The sequence below is a fragment of the Carassius gibelio genome, chromosome A3 (genome assembly GCF_023724105.1).
Source record: "Carassius gibelio isolate Cgi1373 ecotype wild population from Czech Republic chromosome A3, carGib1.2-hapl.c, whole genome shotgun sequence".
Taxonomy (NCBI): Eukaryota; Metazoa; Chordata; class Actinopteri; order Cypriniformes; family Cyprinidae; genus Carassius; species Carassius gibelio.
Genome location: NC_068373.1, coordinates 5,624,215 through 5,645,611, shown reverse-complemented (window position 1 = coordinate 5,645,611; position 21,397 = coordinate 5,624,215). Strand labels below are relative to the sequence as shown.

Sequence of the window (21,397 nt, the reverse complement as noted above, 5' to 3'; positions counted from 1 at the left end):
TTTTAGGAGGGTTAGACACCCAGTAAGTGCTGCTGTTTGAGTGGTCTGCACATTTCATTTCACTGCGACGTTCAACAAGAGTTTATTTTGAGTACAACATTAACAAGATCCAGAGCGCATTGGCTGTAAATACAAAGACAACATTTATTAGACTGTCTCACCCCAGACATAAACAAATTTAAGTGACAGTAACAGGTGGAAATAACAGAGACTTGTGGAGTTGACACTGTATAAGTGACCGCTTTACACAGAGAGGAAACACATGCAGCCGAGAGACTCTGTAATCTGGTGTAAAGCTGTTAGTGCTGCTGAAACCAAATCTGTGTCTACAGAGCAAGTCTAAAGCAATCAGCAGCGGAGGTGTGGATTAGACTATCCAAACTGGAACAGAGTCCTGCCTGACGCTCACACACACACACACACACACACACACACTAGAGATGCAAAATGAAGAGAATAATACATTTGCATTTGTTATGTCTGGGGAGAGACAGTCCAATAAATGTTGTCTTTGCATTTACAGCCAGTGCACTCTGGATCTTGTTAGTGTTGTACTTAAAATAAACTGTATTTAAGTTTCACTGCCTTCTGAAGTAAGCACAAACAGCACTCTTGTCTCATCTGCAGCGTTTCTTATAGCTCCAGTTCTTCCACCATTTCTGTAATAAGTCCTCCAGCACGAGAGATCATTACATTCCCATTAAAGTTGAGTTAGTGTGTAAACTGAGCGCTGGTCCTGTTCATGTCTTGTAGCACCTCATTGAGCTCTCAGGACCCCTGCGCACACCCGGAGACAGCAGGGTCACGCAGAGGGTGAGACATTTATGAGATTTGCTCTGGATGGCATTTCTCCGGTAGACAACAGGCAATGCACCTCAAATAAAGAGCGGCGAGGTATGTTTTCTCAAAGACATTTCTCATTACTCACATGGACTTCTGTGGAGTTTGTCATTTATTCATTGGATGGAAAAGAGAAGCAGGAACTTTTCAGAATATCTTGCATGTTCCATAAAAGAAAGTCTGTTTCTGTTTTTGTTTAAAAACAGCCAAATCTATTCACCAGTCACCGTCTGTCAATCAATCACTGCCACTGATGATTTTAGCTTCATTAATAAGGCAATCTTTTCATATGTCAAAATATGATATATTTATAGGATTTGTATCATCATAGTTATGCTTTATTAGATGTGCTTGCCATGACAGATTTCATTGGTTGTTTTGTTTGTAATACAGTTAATAAAGTGTTTTTGAATATGTTATAAAACCATAATTACTCTTTGTAAATTTTGTGTGACCATTAAATGACCATAACATTGAAACATGTAATAATACACAGATCTACTAATGTTTGTGTCTGCTGTGACTTTTTGTCTTATTTGTATTTTTTCTGACTGAGAATCTCCACCCATTACGTTCATATGAGCCACTCAACCAAAGACTATAGAATACCCTAAAACAGTATAATACCCTGTAAAATAGCCTAATAATAGATTATTTCTTAAAGAGACTTTGACTCGATTACCTGGAGAAGATTCTCCATTTTACATGAAAAAACAATCATCATTTAGTTTGATAAGTAGTTTTTTTTTTTTTTCACAATGTCAAACATTTCAGTTTTACTATCCCTGTAGGGACATTTGATGCCCACAACGTAGGAAATACCTGGACCACACAAATGTTGTTTTTCCATGTTTTAAGGGGACTTTCTATAGACAATGATTGTTAAACTGCACAAAATATACAGTATATTATATCCCCTAACCATAAACAAACATTCTGAATTTTCTGAAAACATGATTTATAAACTGTTTTCCTCATGCGGACCAAAATTGTCCTGGTAAGATCAAACATTTCAGTTATCACTATCATTGTGGGGACATTTCGAACCACACACACATACACACACACACTGAAAACTATTTAATAATAATAAATGTACCTGATCTTGTTATAGATGTATACCACAAATAAAAGCTTCTCTTGTTTTTTAAAATCTTTTTTACAAGATGTGCCAACTTAAAATAAAAGTAAAAAAAAAAGAGTCCAGTGATTATTATTATTTTTTTAAATGTGATATTTATTCAGAAGCCCTCAATAAAAAAATTTAATACTAAGCCACGTTTACAGTTGATACTCATAAAGTATTATTCTTTTTTTGAAAAATGTTTACCCCGAAATCAAACCTTACTTTACACATGTACAATCTTTACAATGTTTCAAAGCAAAGAAAGGAGGAAAATATATAATGGAACAAAATAAACATTTAAAGATATACATAATTTTTCATTGAACAAAGTTAGAACATCTCATTTTTATCAGAGATTGTTGGACAAGCGGAATATTAAGCACATGCCTTGCAGCATTTAAAAAAAGCTGCTTAATAGGACAGACGTTCCTGCGTCCTCCTTATCACTTCCTGTTACCCACCAGCCTTTGCAAAAAGCTTAGAAATGCCGAGTGCCGTTCAAATTTTTAGCCAAAACAGTATTGCACCTTTGCCATGAACAAGTGACCTGCTCTTGTAACATATCAGACGTGCTGACCTGAATACCCTTGTCCCCTACACAACAAAACACCTTTGACCTTCATTTGGGAACATTAATGACGTTTCTCCAGGTTTAAAAGGAGATTGTAACCAGCCTGTGTGACTTACAGTACAGGCAGATCCTTAGATAACATGCATGCTTAACTTATGCTAAGTACATTCACCACTCTATCCAGTGCCCTCTTGTGTCAAAACTGTCAAATATAAAGGCAGAGTACAAAAAGTCACACACACAAACTCACAAACCTTTTTATATAAACCTTGCTCTGAGTATGTTTTTGTTTCTTTAATAAACAAATTTAAACAAATCCTTACATACTACATATCAGTCATACTGGAAATATGTCAAACTATTAATGGGGAACAAGTCATAAGCATTACTGCCTATTATTAAAAAAAAAAAAATTGAAAATTTTATGTATAATTCACATTTGGCATTCTGATCTAATAATGAGGGAAGAAAGACAGAGCTACTTGTTCAGTCCTCACACCAAAAATGAAAGGTCAAGTTGTGTGCATTGCATTGTGGGATACAGAATTCCATGTTCTATGTATACTGCACATTTTGACATAGTAAGTCACCCATGTATTCTATACATATAGAAAAATATGGATGCTGTGTACAGTATACATACTATATCCTGCAGCAGTAAGAGAAGTATGCTACTCCAAGCATATAGCCACATGCATGCTTTTCAGTCACTCTGCAATAAGCAATGACGAGGCCAAATGTGGCAATGGGCCTTGCAGGGCTGAAGCTGTTGTTAATGGGGTGGAAAGAGGTGAAGGTCTGACTGTAGCTCAAGCCATATGTATGTTAGTACGACACCTTTGGGTCAAATAGATCACAGACATTTTCATTACAATCTATTGGTTTGTAATGAAACAGTAACACTGTAAATAAATAAACATTAATGATAAAAAACAACATAATAAAAACACTTACAATACAGTGAAGATTGCATAATCAGAAATGATTATTTTTGGCACAAAAGAAGAACACTATGATTCTGTGAGCCTTTGAAACAGTGGATGCTCCTTCATGCGTGGATGTGATTGTCCCTCACAGTGAAAACTGAGTGCACGGAGCACACTCTGACTGTACACCAACTTCTCTATCAACGCCAGCGGTGCCTAGTGCTCTAACAACCCCTTGCTTTTAGTGCCCTGACCCTGGAGTACTAAGATAATCAATCAGGTGTATTTCACCATGAACAGAAATACCACCTTCGATGGGTGCTAAAGTTAAAAATGCAGTAAAAATGTCGATAAACAAAGAAATATGTACATACAGTGCAGGATGCATTGGGAAACAAAATGCATCAGATACAGTAATAACACATGTCGGAATTATTTTTCTTTTTTTTTCAGCCATTTTAAGTGAATCTCACAAATTAGGCCAAGAACAAACAAAAAAAACTATGTCCTGGCAAGACCTTCAAATTTTCATTGCTGTAACGAGAATGACATTGTGCTTAATGCTTCAGTTTAAATTGTCCTAAATTCTGGCTTCGTGACATCTTCCTGATTTTCATGTGAAAAATGACCTTGGCATTTCTTTATGAGATTCTTGCTTATACTTTCCTTAGTTGTAGACTAATTTCAAAATCTGATTCAATTTAACCACTAGTGTCAAATTTGTAGAACTACACACACACACACTTTGTTTTAACATTAAAGTGTTTCGAGTCTGCAAACATAAGGGGAAAAAAAAGGTTAGGAGTAAAAAAGTAAGACATTAAAGGAACAAATAGCCAAAGTGCAGCCGATGAACGGATGGTGCCCCGTGTAACCCTTCTCTCACTGACTCCTCTCTCACTGTATCAGCAGGCTGTGTGCAGTGCAATGCAGACCTCACAGAAACCAACAACTACTATATCACTCACTTGTACAAAAATAAATCCATCAGAACAGGGTAAGATAAGCCTCTGTACATTACACTTATATAAAATAGCTTTGAATATTTACATATAGACAACAACAAAGACAACACACACACATTAAAAAAAAAAACCTGTCCTGTACAATATACACCTGAATAAAAAGACATGTTAAGAGGTACTGAAGTGTATGGCTTGATAGGAAATAATTCCCAATATATATACATAAATGAACTTAATATATATTTATAGATCTAAATGTACTTAAATATCCCTGGAATCATGAAAGTGACGTGCAGAGAGCGCCCCCACACCACCGCTGCCTACAACATGGCTCGAGTCTTCATAATCTCCTGCCATGTTCTCCAAACCAAGAGGTTTGCTTTGGTGATCGAAGATCAGATAATGGTTCATATCAAATTAGATCCACAATAAGTCAACCTCAGAATAGAATTAGGACCATAGATAAACTGCATCTACTGTAAGGTATCGCTAGGAGGAGCATGCACATATCTCCCCGGAGTAGACAGAGTTGATGGGTATGAGGGTGGTAATCTACTTCCTGGTCCTCTCTGAGAATGCCCTGTCTCTTATTAGCAGTACGACATCTCTGACTTTGGACTAAAGACAACTCAGTAGTATACACAGACAAGCAAGTCCAGTGCTAACAGAGGATGGACATCCCGTCTGCAGTGAGCAGCTGGCCACTGTTGGGGTCGTAAGTGCCGGCCAGGTAGTACAGGTCATGATAGCTCCCATCAGACTTCCTGTTGTGGGTCAATCGCTCGTATTCCTCAAGTGTGACCACCTGACACTTATGAGAGATTGTCTGGACATCGTTTTCATCCTCATGGCATGACTGGTACAGGGCATGCTAAAAGCAATGAAAAAATATATAATTCACATTTCCTCTCGCTTACCTGCTAACATTTTCATAATATCAGCATTCATGAATGGACTGTCAAAAATTGACATGAGAACAAACACTGAATAGCTCTACTAACTTTAATTATTACCTGGGTGCAAATTTGATGATTTCTACAATGCTAATGAATGCTAATTATGTTTGATGACTGAATCGAAGGTTCTGCATGACTTAAAAAATACAGATAAGCAACTTCAACCAATATTGTATAATTTTCTAATTTGCGGTACTGATTTATTCAGTACAACTTAGTAACTCTAGGCTTAATTTAACAGTTCAAATTAAATATTTATAGCATAATCATCAAAATGTCCATTGTGCAGTCCCTCCAGAAAAACGCGATTATGCGATCGCTTGATTTAATGCATAAACAGCCAAAGGCCGCATATTTATGTGGGGTCGCATTTTTTCAAATACGCCACTCTTTTGCAGCATAAATTGCCGATTTCAGAAAGCAAAATATGCGGGGCTAGCATGATTTCATAATCCCTGTATTTTCGTTGGAAAAAACTCACATATATATTAGCAGAAAGTTGAAAAATGTTGCGTTTACTTCACACAAGTAAAGCTCCAGTTTCCCCCTATTGCCTTGGGAACCTTATGAAGTGACGTAATTACGTGACGTGAACATCATCTGCAAACTCCGCGGTGAAACCAGGGTGAAACTTAAAGCTCGCAAATCATTCGTATTTGCCAACAAAAATAAGCGCAAAAGAACGCGCGAAGCAGTTTCACGATTTGTTACATGAGTGGAGCCAAATTATTTTGCGAGAACTTGCGAAAACTGCGGTTTGATGAAATAGACAAAAAAAACTTCTCACTAGGTTACTAACACTGTTGTAGTTTCATTCAGAAGTTGAATGAAACTTTACAGTTGTAAGATTGCACTTTTCTGTTACAGAACAGTACCAAAAACTAACAGTTGTAATTACATTAGTAGTATGTAAAATAATTTACGTTGCAGTAAGAGATTGCAACTTAAATATTCTGTGATTTAGTATGCTTGCATATCATAGGAAGTAATAAGAAATTACTATTTACATTAAGGTAGTAGCCTAGTGAGAAAAAGGTGTTGGGGGAATCAACCTTTTTTCTCTTTTTTATCAAACCACAGTTTTTGCAAGTTCACGTGATTTCATCGCATAAAATTGCAAAAATATCCCGCATATTCCATCGCATTTTTCAAGAAAACGTGCCGCAAAATCAAGGATTTTTGCCCGCAACAATCACAAAAAAAAATCCGCGTTTTTCTGGAGGGACTGATTGTGACTGACAGTACACCATATGTTTGATACTTACTTTGCCATCACGATGTCTCTTGCCTAGCTTGGTCTCTTCAGGGTGGTAGAACCACTGGACCTTCACAACCATGCTGCTCTGCCATGACTCCCAGAAACTCTCAATGCGGCCAATTAAAGGCAGATGAGGCTGCCCAGTCGAAAGGAACACAGCACAATCTCCCACCCGGACCATGTCCTTGCCACGCACTATAGCCTTGTAGAAAAGCTTCCGGGCCTTTCCCTTAAATCCACGGCGCTAATGTAATAAAGAGAGCTTCAGGTTTTTTGCAGATGTTTGCATACGACAATTATTTAATTTACTGTGAAGCTTAGGTGAAAAGATCACCAAACGCTAATCAGATATTGCAGGGGTCACCAAACTCGGTCCTGCAGAGTTTAGCTCCAATCTGCCTCTACACACCTGCTTGGAATTTCAATGAAACCTAGTAAGATCTCGACTAGCTGGTCCAGATGAGTTTTATTAGGGTTGGAGCTAAACTCTGCAGGACACCAGCCCTCCAGGACTGAGTTTGGTCACACCTGAGCTATCATTTGCACTATAGTTAGCCACCCACTAAACAGCTTATTAAACATAGACACGGATTAGAAACTCCATTGGCTGGGCCATGGAGTGCACTGTGTTGACATTAGTAACTACGTATAATGGTTAATACCAAACCAAACCACAAGCCTTTCTATTTATACTCAGAATCTAAAAAACAAATGGAAATACACTTTGGGATGACTTGTCATTGATGCTGCAACATTCAATCAATGGGATCCAATGGGATCACCAGTTACTAAATTAATGAGCGAAGCAGTTATCTTTTCAACACTGACTCACTTGTGTGGGGTTTCCTGACCACCTCCACAGCTGTCTAGATGGCAGGATGGGTGACACTCTGGGTTTGGTCTGGTCTGATAGAAGCCGTTGCCTCTTAACCAGATCTTTAGAGGTTTTGGAGAGTGAACTGGGACACTCTTTCCTCTTCTGTGGCTTGCTGTTAGTACTGTGGCTGCTATGCCTACCTTTGGCACTGGACACTGCCACAGCTTTGGCCACAAAGGAGTGCCGTGGGGGTCCCACATGGGGCTCAGTGGTCTGGAGCAAAGAATGGTGGGGGGTCAAGCAGCTTTGGAGTAACAGTGTGGAGCTTTCTTCATCCTCTGAGCTGTAAGATGAGTCATTTTCAGAAGAGCATACACTTGAACTCGAGAGAGAGCCTGAGCTGGAAGAGCTGGAAGAACCGGAGGAAGACGAGGAGACTGAGATGCGAGAGAGAAAACGGCCAGCTGTTCTCATACCTCCAGAAGCAGGAGCAAGTGCTGCACGGCCAGTCCTCCTTTCTACATCTTCCTCTTCTTCATCCATGTCTGAATAAGAGCTTTGGCAGTCCCTGTGGTAGCCTAGGTTCAAGTCTCCATACTCATTCATGCGCAATGATGGAGAAGGCTTCCTCTGGACTGCTGTCCCTTTTAGCAGGAGCTCTGCTCGTGAGCCATCTCTTTTCCTGTTGTCCTTGACCAGCAGAACTGGGTGTGAATAAGCCTCAGTCCTGGGCAAAGCACCCACCCCATTGGAGCCAAATCCTGAGGCTCCCAGCAACAGGAGAGCCTTACTGTTTTTAGTCTTTGGAGATGTTACTCCTTCATGATCCAATTTGACTAGAAATTCGTCTTTTTTCCCCCGAGATGGTGGTGTTGGCTCCTCAGTCCTCTTCTTTTGACCATAAGAAGTGTTCTTGCCCTCCAGTGAAATCCCAGATGTCTGGCTGCCAAAGGATGAATAACCATTAGCTATGCTGCTAAAGGAGTCAAAGGAGCTACTGCTAAAGAGGCCTTTGGTTGTTGTCATTGTGGAGACTGAAGTTCGAGAGGATGTTTCTGCCACCCTGCCTTTCAAAGCCCTCTTCGAGGCTGAGCCATTTAGCTGAAAAAAGTTAACAGGCATTCTCTTCCTGGATGCAGCCACTGATGGCCATGTCACAGCAGGCGCTGAGCTCTTGGCTGCACTGTCTGAGAGAGACTGTTTTAGCCCTGAACCTTTAGGCCTCCCTGTAAAGAAATGTTAAACATTTACAACATTTATGGACATTTCTCGGATCATAGGCACATTTGTAAAGCTGTCTAGATAGGCAACCTGCTACTGAAGGTATTGAGACAAAGAATAAAATAAGTCATACCTGGTCTTCTGACGGGCTTCTCCTGAGCTTTCAATCTGCCTTTATTTGCCATTCTTTCACTCAGAGTCTTGTTTTCCCGCATGGAGCTATTTTTGTGAAGCTGCCCCTCAGAGACGAGTGCGGGACTCTCATCAGCACCTGAAAGGGCAGAGGAGGTGTCATTGTTTTTTTTATTGACCTTTACAATGCATTTCAAATATATGTTAAGTCTAAGAATCAATGATAGAAGCTCAGTTACAAATCCTAGTGAGCTACCAACCTAGACAATGTTCTGAGGGACCATATGAGACAATGGGACACTTCTAAGATACTTAGTTATGGCTAAAATCTAAGGCAGCATGTATTTATCTATTCCAGATATGGCAATCCCATTAAATACAAGTGAACATTCAGCAAGACTGGATTGAATCTAAAGAAATATCAGTATAGACTTCAACCCAATATTTCTTTCTACTTTGTATTTATGTGTTTAGTAGAATATCGCTTTGTTAGCTAAGCATGTACTAATGCAAAACACTCCAGAAATCCAATGTGAATGTTAGTCAAATCTCAAATGACAGGAGGAGTTTTTTTTTTTTTTTTTTTTTTTTTTCAAAAGCACAACATGGTTTTTCAGATGAAGCTGGTTAAAGGGATACTCCACCACAAAATTAAATTTAGTCATTTATCACTTACCCCCATGTCGTTCCAAACCCTTCAAAGCTTTGTTCGTATTTGGAACAAGATATTTAAGATATTTTGGATGAACACTGGGAGGCTTGTGACTGTCCTATAGACAGCCAAGTAAGTTACACTGTCAAAGTCCAGAAAAGTATGAAAGACGTCGTCTGAATAGTCCATCTGCCATCAGTGTTTCAACCGTAACTTTATGAAGTGACGAGAATACTGTTTTTAAGCGAATAAAACAAAAATAATGACTTTATTCAACAATTCCTTTGTCAACAGTCTCCTCTGTGTCTCTCCACATCACTTAAACTACCTATTTTTGTTTTCTTCACTTACAAACAGTATTCTCGTGAATATGGACTATTCTCACGATGCTTTTCATACTTTTCTGGACTTTGATAGTGTAACAGTAGCCCCCCGGTTTTCATCCAAAATATCTCAAATTGTGTTCCGAAGATGAACAAAGCTTTTATGGGTTTGGAAGAACATGGGATTAAGTGATTAATTACAAAAACTTTATTTTGGGGTGGAGTATCCCTTTAACTGCTGATAAATCTATTCAAGATGCCTTTTGGGGACCATCACCCAAATCAACAAATGCTATGTTTGTCTTCACTGCAGGGTAGGACGCCGTCTGTTTAGACAGCAGACAGAGGTAGCTGACTAGGTTTTATAACAGAGTTAATGACAGATTCTAATCAGATTGTGAGGTAGAAATGTAAAAAACAAAGTGGGACCTACATTGGATTTGGTAATCGGGAGGGAGAAAGCGAATATTGGCGAGAGAGATCCACCCTCTATCTCCATCATCAAACTCCACCATAACCCCACCAGGTTTACCTTCACTACCACCTAGAAGACCACCTGAACTAGTTAATTAAATGTAAACAATTTACAGTAGTTCTTTAAACCTTGAATTGTTATGTGCTAGTTAGGAAAAATAAAATGATGTCTGTGCCTCACCCCTTCGCACAAATCCCGGGTAAAGACATCGTGAGCGCTCACTCCAGTAAGCACACACTCTAGTCCCTTCTTTTAGCACAGCCTCAGTGTCAGGGCGTACGTCCAGTACCTAACACACACACACACACACACACAGGAACAAACTTTTGTCAGGGAATGCCAGTGAAAGTGGTTTCGGACTCCCAAGATGATAAATGACACACACAGAAGTCAGTCAGTGAGGCTCTTCTGAATGCAGCACTTATCTCATGCCAGCATGTTAGGGCTGAAAGCCACGAAGCGGAGGTGTGGTAAACACTAACTTGCTGAGTAATAATGAGAAGTGTGTGAATGGAGCGACTGTGATTGTAGGTTTGCAGCGCTTCTCTGTCTAACACAGCGCCTAGATCCCCCCATTCAGCTCAAACCCCTTTCAGGTTTCTTTAATTCACTGTTGCTATGGTAACAGGTTCTCTCTGACTGAAGGGATGTGAAGCTGGACAGTGGTGCGTGTAGATTGGTGTCAAAGGGACATGGAGGAGTGGAACACTCTGGAAAGTGGAAGTTCAGTGTAATTAGAGACAGCTGCTGCAGAGCGTTTACACACAGCTGAATAACAAGTGTGTGTGTGTGTGTGTGTGTGTGTGTGTGTATGTGTGCTGGGGGGGGGGGGGGGGGGGGGGGTTGAAGAGAGAGACAGAAACCCAACTAAAATTATTATTATTTTATTTATTTATTTATTTTAAATAAACGTATGAACAATATATAATGACTATCTTTGCACCGACCAGCTTTTTCAATGGATAGAGCAGATTTTATGCTTTGAAATCATGTAAAGACAAATTTGTGAATACTATTAACCTGTGAACCGTTACCCACGTTTTTGAAGATAGATATGAATGTGCATGATACAAACCTAAATTTTTATAATTCATGACTGAAAACATTTTGTAACATGATTTTGATGTGACATTTACATGGTAATGCAATGTCTGATTTTAAAATGGGTTTTAAAGGATGAATTTTGAGATTTTACGTTTTCAAGTGATATATAGCTTCTGATGATTTCTAAAATGTGATAGAGAAAAAGGCAACGAGGAAGTCTTTTTTTTAAACAAAGGTCAAAGCTCCTTTTGTAATGTAGATTTCTCAGGGTGCACTCTTGTCATAAATTCATCTATTACTTTTCCTACATAATTTTTAACAAAAAATATTGGTATAATATATATTTGGGAGTCTTAGACCTTTCCAACGATATATAGTTTGTCAAGATTAGATTAAATTTGATTGTAATATAGTATAGTCAACGTAGGTGTCCCGTATACGGGACGGGGTGACATTTAACAGGTTAAAATGCTGAATTTGAGCTATATATAATGTAAAAATTATTAAATCAGTATTTACTTTATTCATAGCACCACTCTTCTTTGCAGAAGTGCTCAAGTTCATTTAAATTTGATGGTGACTGTTTGTGGACTGCAGTCTTCAAGTCATTCAATAGATTTTCAATGGGGTTTAAGTCTTGACTCTGACTAGGCCATGCAAGGACATTCACCCCTTTCTCTTCAAATGATGTATGCTCAGTTTTGCTGTGTGATTGGGGTCATTGTCATGTTGGAAGGTAAACCTTCTTCCCACTGACAACTATCTGGCAGAGGGCAGCAGATTTTCCTCAAGAATTTGACAGTATTTTGCCCCGTCCATCTTTCCTTCTATCCTGACAAATGCTCCAGTCCCTGCTGCAGAGAAATAGCCCCATACTGTAACAGGATATTTCCACTTCCATGCTTTACTGTAGGAATGCTGTTATTTGTATGGTGAGCTGTATTGTATTTCTGCCAGACATACTGCTAGGAGTTGAGGCCAAATAATAAAATTTTAGTCGCATCTATCTCAGAATCTTCAAGGTACATTTTAGCAAAGCTCAGTCGTGACTGCAATGACCACTCTTTGTCATAAATTCCTGCAACTGCTTCAGAGTTGATTTAGGTCTCTTGGTCGTCCTCTATAGCCAGTTTAGAAGAACTATTCCTTTAAATACAAAGCCTTAAAATCCAATGCTCATGGTCCAAAATGCTGAGGATATTGTAACACTTAACTATCAGTTGATTGCATGTGTATATGGACCAACAATTATAAAATAAGGCTTTTGAATTGCACATAAAAGTCCAGAGTGTACAGTCATTTGTAATGGTGGCTGTTGAGGGAAATATCGATTTGCTCTGCTGGCACATTATAGAAGTTTGCTGTGGGATTTCAAAAGATATGAGGTTGCTGGAAGGGCCCAGTGCACACTGAATAAAGACGTGCTGTGTACAGGACTCTAAAGGAGGTAGATGTGATGGTGTTCTGGCTGCTAAATAGTGACAGACGTTCATCACCAATTTTGACGGGATGCACTTTCTATTAACAAAATGAACAAAAATCAACAAACGGTCAGTAAAAAGAGATGTTTACATTTCTGAAAACATTGATCTCACTCTCAAAATTGTATTTTGTGTTAATGTTATATGAATGTTACATAATATTTAATTCCTTTGATTTATGTGACTTTCTAGAAATAAACATTAAATAAACATAATATTTGATGATAATAATGAAAAACTAGATATTTTACTTAGCAAGATCTAGCTTAACCAATGTTGGTTTGTAGTAAATTTCACAATGGAAAAAAAAAACATTATTTTTTATTTAATATCAATTAAACATTATTTGGGGCATTATTTAATTTCATGTTATACAAAATCTAATCATTCATACAACAACAAAAACATGGCATTTCTTCCCTATAAAGCGTTAAAGGTACTGGGACACCAAAGTGTACCGTCTTCGTGGAAAGTGTCAAAGAAGTGCATGAGATGTTTGCAGATGTAAGTGCAGTCATGTACGTGAGTAGTTGTGAACAGGGGTAGAGAAATGGTGTGGAGAAAAGCAAATTGCTTGCTTGAAACAGGACTTTAGGAAATTGCATTGTATATTGGGATCTCAGGAAAGAGGACATTGTTTTGTGCTGCTCTGTAATGGAAGAGGGGATTTTGAAGGATGTGGTGATGTGTGTGGGTCCTGAGAGGCCAAAGCTCAGAGCGTAGGAAGGTTTGTTTGCTGTAAGTGGGAAACTCACAGCTTCCTGCAAGAGTTGCTCCAGGGAGTAGATTCTGGGTCGGTTTCCTCTCTCCCCATCGATAACAATACTGTAGCTGAAGGGAGAGAGCAGAAAGTACAAAGGAGTTATTTTCAGTGGTGTGTGTAATGCTTGGCCATAGGTGTCAAACTCCTATGGAGAGATCACTTTCATTGGCTGTGTCTGATTTTTTTCAGTGACACTAGTTTTAATGCTGAACAGAGGGTTTAGAGGAAGTGATCCAGGCTGACTTTTGCAACCAACTAAGGGCTATGGGAAACTAGTGGGTGATAATCACTGTTCATTTAACTGTGGTAGTGAGCATAATCCTGTTGGGGAAATGTCAATCAACATGTCTTGGTGCAAAACAGCAACAGGAGTTTACGATACCTCCCAAAAGCAAGAATAGTGTCCAGTGTTGTATCTCTGCTCCCTGTGACTCAAGTCGTAGAGCTCAGTCCTGCATTGGTGCGACCCTGTGAGTTCCTTGTCTGTCCTGTCTCAACCACAAAGGTGGCCCTTGAGCTCTCAGCCTGTCCTGTCAAGGCCATATAGGCCATCTTCAAACTCTTAGCCTGTCCTGACACGACCATGAAAGTTGTTCCTGTATTCTCTGAATGTCGTATTACGGCCACAGGGGCCATTTCTAACCTCTCTGTGTTCTTAATTACAGTTCCGTCTGCTCCGCCTCTGTGGCATTCAGATCCACCATGTTGGGTTCTAGTTCAGACTGAGCCATCTTGGTGGTCCCCTGCACCATCAGCTATGCTGAAGTGCTCTTAAGCTCCATTAGCTCCACCCTGGTGACCCTCAGCTCCACCTGTTCCACCCTGGTGGTCTTCAGCTCTGCCCTGGTTTCCTGCTCTGCTGGCCATGCCTTGGTCACCAGCTCCTCTAGCTCCACCCTGGCTCGCCAAGCTGCTGCAATCTTCTCTCCTACTTCCTGTCCATGGGCCTGGCCCTCTATCCCTCACCCTGTTCTGTCATTGCTCCACTTAAGTCTGTTCTTGTTAAGGAGCATCTGGAAGCCACTCCTTAAGGGGGCTGTGTAACGATTCCCAGCTGGGGTGCTCTTGATATCCACCAGAGGGCACTCCATCCCATACCTTTGCCACTCTATCCTGGACTGCCTTCCCCATAATCCTTTGCACACCCTCATCAGCACTTATTGTGTGCACCTGTGTCTTGTTAGCCTTGTTAACTCACTTTATAAAAGCCTGGTTCTTTGTCATGCATTGGTAAGTCTTGTATGTGTCTGTATTGCTATTCTAATCCTTGTTTCCTGGGTTTCCTGTGTCTTGGTTCCTGGTTTTGTTTCCCTGTCTGTCTTTTGGATTACCCTTTGCCTGGGTTTTTCCCTGTTATTGCTTGGACTGAATCCCTGTGTATATGACCTTCTGCCTGTTTCTGGATTTTGCCTTTGGATTACCCATCAATTAACACTGCTCTTGGATCCTCAACCTTCATGTCCCTGTGCAGTTTCATGACACCTTGCTTGTTTCTTGTTAAAATTCTTGTTGGTCAGTATTGACTGGGACTTATTTTTTTATGAATTTGTTCCATTTCACTGTACCATATTTAAACCATATTACCATATTCTGCATAATTCCAGATATGTCTTTTTCCCAAATAATTAAAAATGAGTTAAAAAAAAAAAATATATATATATATATATATATATATATATATATATATATATATATATATATATATATATATATATATATATATATATATATATAGGAGTTTGTGGGTTTTATACAGTACACATACACATCAGGTGACTCCAGGGATTGCAGACGAGCAGCATATAGTAGTTCATCATCTTTGGAGATCAGAACCTTTAGTCCATCGTTCAGGAGCTCTTTGGTTAGAATACAGTTGGGAGGAACTGTAAGATTAAAAGCAACAAATCAAATACAATTTTACTTACCACTTACTAACCAAAGACTCCACATCATGCCTGACAACACCTGTCAGTTGTGGTAAAATCACTACTGTAGTATAGACCATAAGTATCCATTTACCTGGAGCAGTCCTGCCATTCGATGACACCTTCCTCTCATCCTCCTCTGAGAAGCTACTGTCCTCCCCCAAGTGGAAGCCCTCATCTGCTGCAAAACTCTCCATTAGACGGCTGACTGCTCGACCTTTACACTGAACCACAGAAACAGCACAGACACTGCATTGCTTGAAAGAAATGGATCATTTTCAAAATATTACTGTTATTGTGTCATGAAATTTAATTTTAAAAGTATTTCAGGCAAGAATGTTGTTGTTTAAAACTCAAATATGCGGTTTATTTATAAAGACAGCGCCTATTTAAAAATGTGTTACGCCGATTCTTTCGCCGTTCCTGGGTTCATGTTACAATTGTTCTGGGTAATTTCGGTGGAAACGCGACAGAAGACAAGCGTTAAATGTACCAAAAGATGTGAATGCATGATTTGTGTGTGTACCTCTCTAAGTCTGGTTCTCCGAGTGCTGCCATTATCATCACTGTCTTGGGACTGGGCTTCGGTCGACCAGAAAGTTCTTCTCTAAATTAAGGTGAAAGAAAAATCTTTAAAGATATTGTAAGGTGCAGACAGTCATGGGCATCTGAGTTAAATGTATGCAACCAATCCACAGTTTGGAGACACCTACTAAATCTTAATGACTCTTTTTCACTCTTTGGAATAATAATACATTATTTAAAACTACAAAATAACACCAACAGAACTATAAGAATTAGGGGGAAAGAACAATTATCTGCCAATAACAAATCCTGATCCAATACTTGTGTTTACCTAGAGCTAGGTGCACAAGTACCTTCAAGTTATTGAAATCAATTCAGTGTGCATGCTTGACAACTGAATTGCTTTGCAATGCTTCAAGGCATAAAATGCCTGTATCTAATCTATTTTATGTATTACAAAATAACTAGGTAAACATAAGTAAATGTATTTTCCATGGTTCCTATCAATTAAAAGCCATGGCTCTTCTCTTTACTTGATGCAAACTAAAATATGTCTTTAGAAATTCTTAACAATTCCACTTGCAGTATTGTAGTAGTAAAACTTCACTCAAAATGAGTAATATAAACACAATCCCACTTAAAAGTGGCGTTATAGCTAAATGTATAGCTAAAATTCACAGCATTCACTGCAAATAAACATCACAATTGTGCTTAGTGCAAAAACTATACCTAGAAGTTTCTAATTATTTGAATTTTGTTGTAATGCAAACCACTAATAATAAATACATTGAGGTTATTAAATGATAACCCTAACCCTAACTCTATTACAATATTTGTTTGTAGATTTAAAAAAAATTAATGAGACAGATATTATGCATGTTTGAAAGTGCTCAGACTTCCTAATCTATGAAAACTATTGTGTCACTGTAAAGAACCGTACAATGCTCTGTTCACATTGCTTACCGTGGCTCTCAGCACGGAGCTCTTCCGAGTGGCTCTCTTCAGCCTCTCGCTGCTGCTGCTTCTGGGAAATGAGAGAAGGCTGCTACTCTTTCTGTAATGACCTGGCCTGCCTGTGATCCCAGGCCAGCGTTTGTCCTGCAGTCTGGGCCTGCCTGGTCGCCTCCTGACACCTGGAGGTTTGGAGACAGTGATGGGGACGGATCTACAGGGGGACCGTCGCTTCACCTTCACATCTCCTTCTGTTACAGCCCGAAACTGAGATCCTGAATGGGTTTCACAAAAATAGAAAGGGTTTGAATAAGAAAATGCAGGTGAGATGTGTCAATCACTTGACTTTTTGATGGCCTTTACCATAAAGTTCTTGTCGTTCCCGCTTAATCTTTGCCTTCTGATTGGCTTCCAGTTTGACAACAGAGAAAGTGGAGGGGCCTGTAATGGCCGGACTGAATGGCAGATCCCTAAACGACAGTGCTTTGATGTCTTGGCCTTCCTCACTGCCATAACGGCCTTCGTCTTCATCTTCCTCTGTATTATGAAAATGGCATTTTAGTATGGCTGTGTACATCTGACTATAATATAAATATCCAAACATAATATGTTGGAATCACTAAAAATAAATAGTTGCCATACACTCACATCTTGATCTAATTATGGTCATTTTTTACTGTGCAAACATTTGTATGCCATATGAACAATGAGTTATAGTGTTGTTTTCAGGAGGTTTCTGAAGTAGCAAGTAAACTAGACAGCCATGGAAACAACTTCATATACTTTTTTTTTTTTTTTTAATCCAGCAGTGAAGTAATTGATATTTAAAACTTTTGGACTGACAAAAATTCGGATCACAAAGTCTACACACATTTTTCTGCATTTCCCTCAAACCTTCTGCTAATCTAGATTTGCATGTTTTTTTTTTTTCATGCCAGTCTATAACTGTGGTAGTTTTTTTTTTTTTTTAGATAAACCCACCCCCTACATGAAATGTAAAAATTAAATTTAGCAAAAACATATCTGTATCCATTACATGTTAGTCAGATCTACAATCTTCCTGTCTAAGCGAACTAAATAAAGCAGACCTGACCAAAAGTCTGGTTACACTAGACTAAGGAGCCGTTCACACGGAACAAGAATTAAATTAAACGCATTAAACAGATGTGTCTGACAATAGACCAATGCTACTTTTGCGTCATCGAAGGTTAACGCCCCTTTTTGGGGGGAAACAAATGGATTCCCCTGATACAGAACTCGCTCTAATTTCTTGATAGCAAAAATGGCAGAAACATACACACTCTCTTTGCGGGCCGAGGAGCGTGAGAGGTATTTAATTAAGCTACTGGATACGGTGTTTACAGAGGTTTCCCTTTGAAATGGTCGAAAACTGGATTAATAACACCACGCAGTGGCCAAATATGGACATCTAACGTTACCAATATCTCGTGGAATCACCAAGTAGCCTATTTTTGTCATTAACATACTCACAGTATGATAAACTAGACGATGAGGCCATGTCAAGAGGAGTCGGTGGTTTACTTGGATCATAATTCACTTGATTTAAGCTACTGACAGATTTGTTGCAGTTAGAAAAACGAAGCTGCTAGTAGCTACGTGATTAACGTTAGCTCTCATTAGGCACGCTACCTTGGCTGTTAACTGATTTTAAGTTTCAAATATTGGCAGGCTAGGACTAAACAATATAACTATTATGCAATATCTGTTTGTAATTGTGTCTGACAGGCCTGTACACATCAGAAACAATGAAAAACAAAAGGTCCCTGGAGCGAGTTCTGTATCAGGGGAATCCGTTTGTTTTCCCCCAAAAAGGGGCGTTACCCTTCGAAGACGCAAAAGCAGCGTTGGTCTATTGCTTTTGTGTCTTGTGTCTTTTGCAGCATCTCGCACATGAGTGACTAATTTTTTAGACAGTTAAAAGAATTTCAAAAGAATTGCCACTCATCAGTGTCTGGACCAATCAGAGACCCCGGAGGTGGAGCAAGTGTTGCAATCTTTTCTTTACAGTAGCAAGTTGTCATGGGTTATTCTGGCTGTCAAATTTTTAAAATAATTTCTGATCCCTGCATCTTGAATTTTTAGATGCAAAGGCGCATTCTGTGTGAACGACCCCTAACACAGAGAATGTTTTTCCATTACATGCACACTGCTCTCTCGCTTAATAAGAACTTTTCTTATTGCTGCTAGGAGTACAAGCATTGAGACTATGTCTACACCCCCCACCCCCCCAAATACTTTTTTTTTTACCAACTGTACTGAAGGCTTCTACTATTTAATCAGTAAACATACCACTGCATGTTTTTTCAATTATAAGACACTAAACAGAAACTTACACATCATATAAGTAATTTATTTGAGCACTAGAAAAATAAAATAAGATAATTTGAGTAAGAAAAATAAGAATAATAATAAAAATAAAAAAGATTTAACTTCGTTTGCCAATTACAGAAAATCCTGAGATTGCTAGAAATGCAGCATTTACAATGAATTACGATGCATAAGTTCTGATGTGCTGATGGCCACTTACAGATGGTAATAACTTACAGTACTTACTGTAAGTATCTGTACTTACAGTACAGATGGTAATAACACAAATGTGCCATAAAGTAAATAATCCACTCTCTCTATTCATATAGACACGTTCACTTTGATAGCCATGATCATACAGTAATAGTGAGCTGATTTGCACTCAAACAGATGGTAATCATGCAGATACATTCACATTCAACATAAAACACACTCTCACATATATAAAAAACTGTTGAAAAATATCGCGATCGCTATAAGTTCCACCTCCATCAGCTGACAGGTCACGAGGGAGCGCCAAAATTCAAATAAACTATCTTTCGCCTATCTTTCATTCATTCTTTATTCTGGTGGATCATCTCATTCTGTTTGTGACACTGTACGCTGCAAAACCATGCCGTGTTTTTACTACCAAGACGCAGTTGTAACAGACGCAAACAGTTCTGTCGCTGAAGAACTGAAACGTAAACAAAGGAATTATGATCCATATTACAACGTTATTGCTTCATTGGACTAAACATGCTTCATGAGATGTCGTTCAGTGGATCTGGTACAGCGTTTCCATTGCTCATGTTTTTATGTGTACTGCTTACACAAATGTAGCAAATACAGTCTTTATAAGCTTTCCATTGAGAAACAGCGATCTGTCGTCGATGCTTGAGGCTCAGATCTTTATAATGATATATAGTTTGTCAAGATTAAATTTGTCCCGTTTCATTTAATCTATTCGTAAACACTGACACGTGCGAGGTGAGGGGCGTTGAGGACGCCCGTGTCGGGGTGCAGGCTAACAGGTTAAGAAATATGCAAGAGATCAACTGCCTTTGTGTCTTAAAAAAGAAGAACAGAGACCAGGTGGTGACACACGGACTTGAAAGACTTGAAAGATTCACTAGCTTTTCTTACTTTCCCTAGATGACAAAAACTGTCTGACTCTCACCTTGCTCAGAGGACTCGCTCTCAAGGGGGGATGTCTCCCCGTCCTCATCCACTTCCTGTCCCCTGCCCTGCGGGATCCTGGCCCCTGGCTGCTGCAAACATGCTGCTGATCCAGGACTTTTCTTCCTTTCTTTTTTAACTGCGACTGGCTCATGCCTCTTCCAGCACTCCTGTGTCCCGCTGTCCCCACTCGTGGCTGGAAATAATTCCACGCATACACAAGTACATCAGAAAAACTGATTACATCGCAAGGACATGATGGAGAAAGCGAAAGTTATGATCCATCATTTAGTAAGAAAGTTTAGAATTTAAGTACTAGAAATGTGCATTTTGGTTATTCTGACTATTCAAGTACCCAAAAGACTTCACTGTAAAAATAGGTAAACTGCTATTGTTAGCTTAAGGAGCAATTTCTTTCTGATTTCACCTACACACATAGTTTTGTTTGTAAAAACTAATGTATTTAGGTTGACTATTAGCTTATCTTGTTGTTCTGGGTAAGTCATATTTTGTTCTTTAATGTTACAGTACAACATCTTAGTTTTATCTGTTAAAGCCACATGAGAGATGATATCACACAATGCCATTTTAGAAGATAGGTTTTACCTGTGTCGCTAAGGCTCTCAGACTCATTGGCTGTGCTGAGCTGTGTGGGATCTCTTTTGCAGTTACTGTGGCCAGGGTACAGTCTGTTAGATGCGGAGGAAAACTCTGGGTCTCTTGACGCAGCTCCAGATGCATGTCTTCCACCTGGTACCTTCGGCTTGAGCTGAGTTATGTGTTGATCAAGGGAGCTGTTCTTCCGATAACACTGTGACTTCATCTAAGAAAGAACAATAGGAATAGATGTACTGAGGGGATTAGACCAATATTAAAACTTATTCTGGGCTACTTTTTAATCATTCGCTATGCCCCCAAAATCTAGATAGTTTGCAACTCCAAATCAATCATGTTAGAGAA

General features: G+C 39.2%; 1 protein-coding gene across 2 annotated transcripts in view; it reads right to left on the bottom strand.

Annotated features, from left to right (window-relative positions):
- Positions 1–2,160: 2,160 nt before the first annotated feature.
- The window catches only part of LOC127944236 (BAH and coiled-coil domain-containing protein 1), a 91,466-nt gene continuing 72,229 nt past the window's right edge, over positions 2,161–21,397 (bottom strand). Inside the window, exons 16-29 of one of the 2 annotated variants that reach the window (XM_052540111.1) lie at positions 21,044–21,260; positions 20,439–20,633; positions 17,315–17,488; positions 16,964–17,226; positions 16,002–16,082; positions 15,570–15,699; positions 15,316–15,433; positions 13,543–13,618; positions 10,443–10,551; positions 10,221–10,331; positions 8,814–8,951; positions 7,475–8,685; positions 6,650–6,886; positions 2,161–5,299 (exon numbers count right to left, since the gene is read on the bottom strand). In XM_052540111.1, the coding sequence (XP_052396071.1) occupies positions 5,090–5,299; positions 6,650–6,886; positions 7,475–8,685; positions 8,814–8,951; positions 10,221–10,331; positions 10,443–10,551; positions 13,543–13,618; positions 15,316–15,433; positions 15,570–15,699; positions 16,002–16,082; positions 16,964–17,226; positions 17,315–17,488; positions 20,439–20,633; positions 21,044–21,260 (3,270 nt within the window). In that variant the 3' untranslated portion in view covers positions 2,161–5,089. The remainder of the gene's footprint in view (positions 5,300–6,649; positions 6,887–7,474; positions 8,686–8,813; positions 8,952–10,220; positions 10,332–10,442; positions 10,552–13,542; positions 13,619–15,315; positions 15,434–15,569; positions 15,700–16,001; positions 16,083–16,963; positions 17,227–17,314; positions 17,489–20,438; positions 20,634–21,043; positions 21,261–21,397) is intronic. The other variant, XM_052540116.1, reaches the window with a different exon arrangement.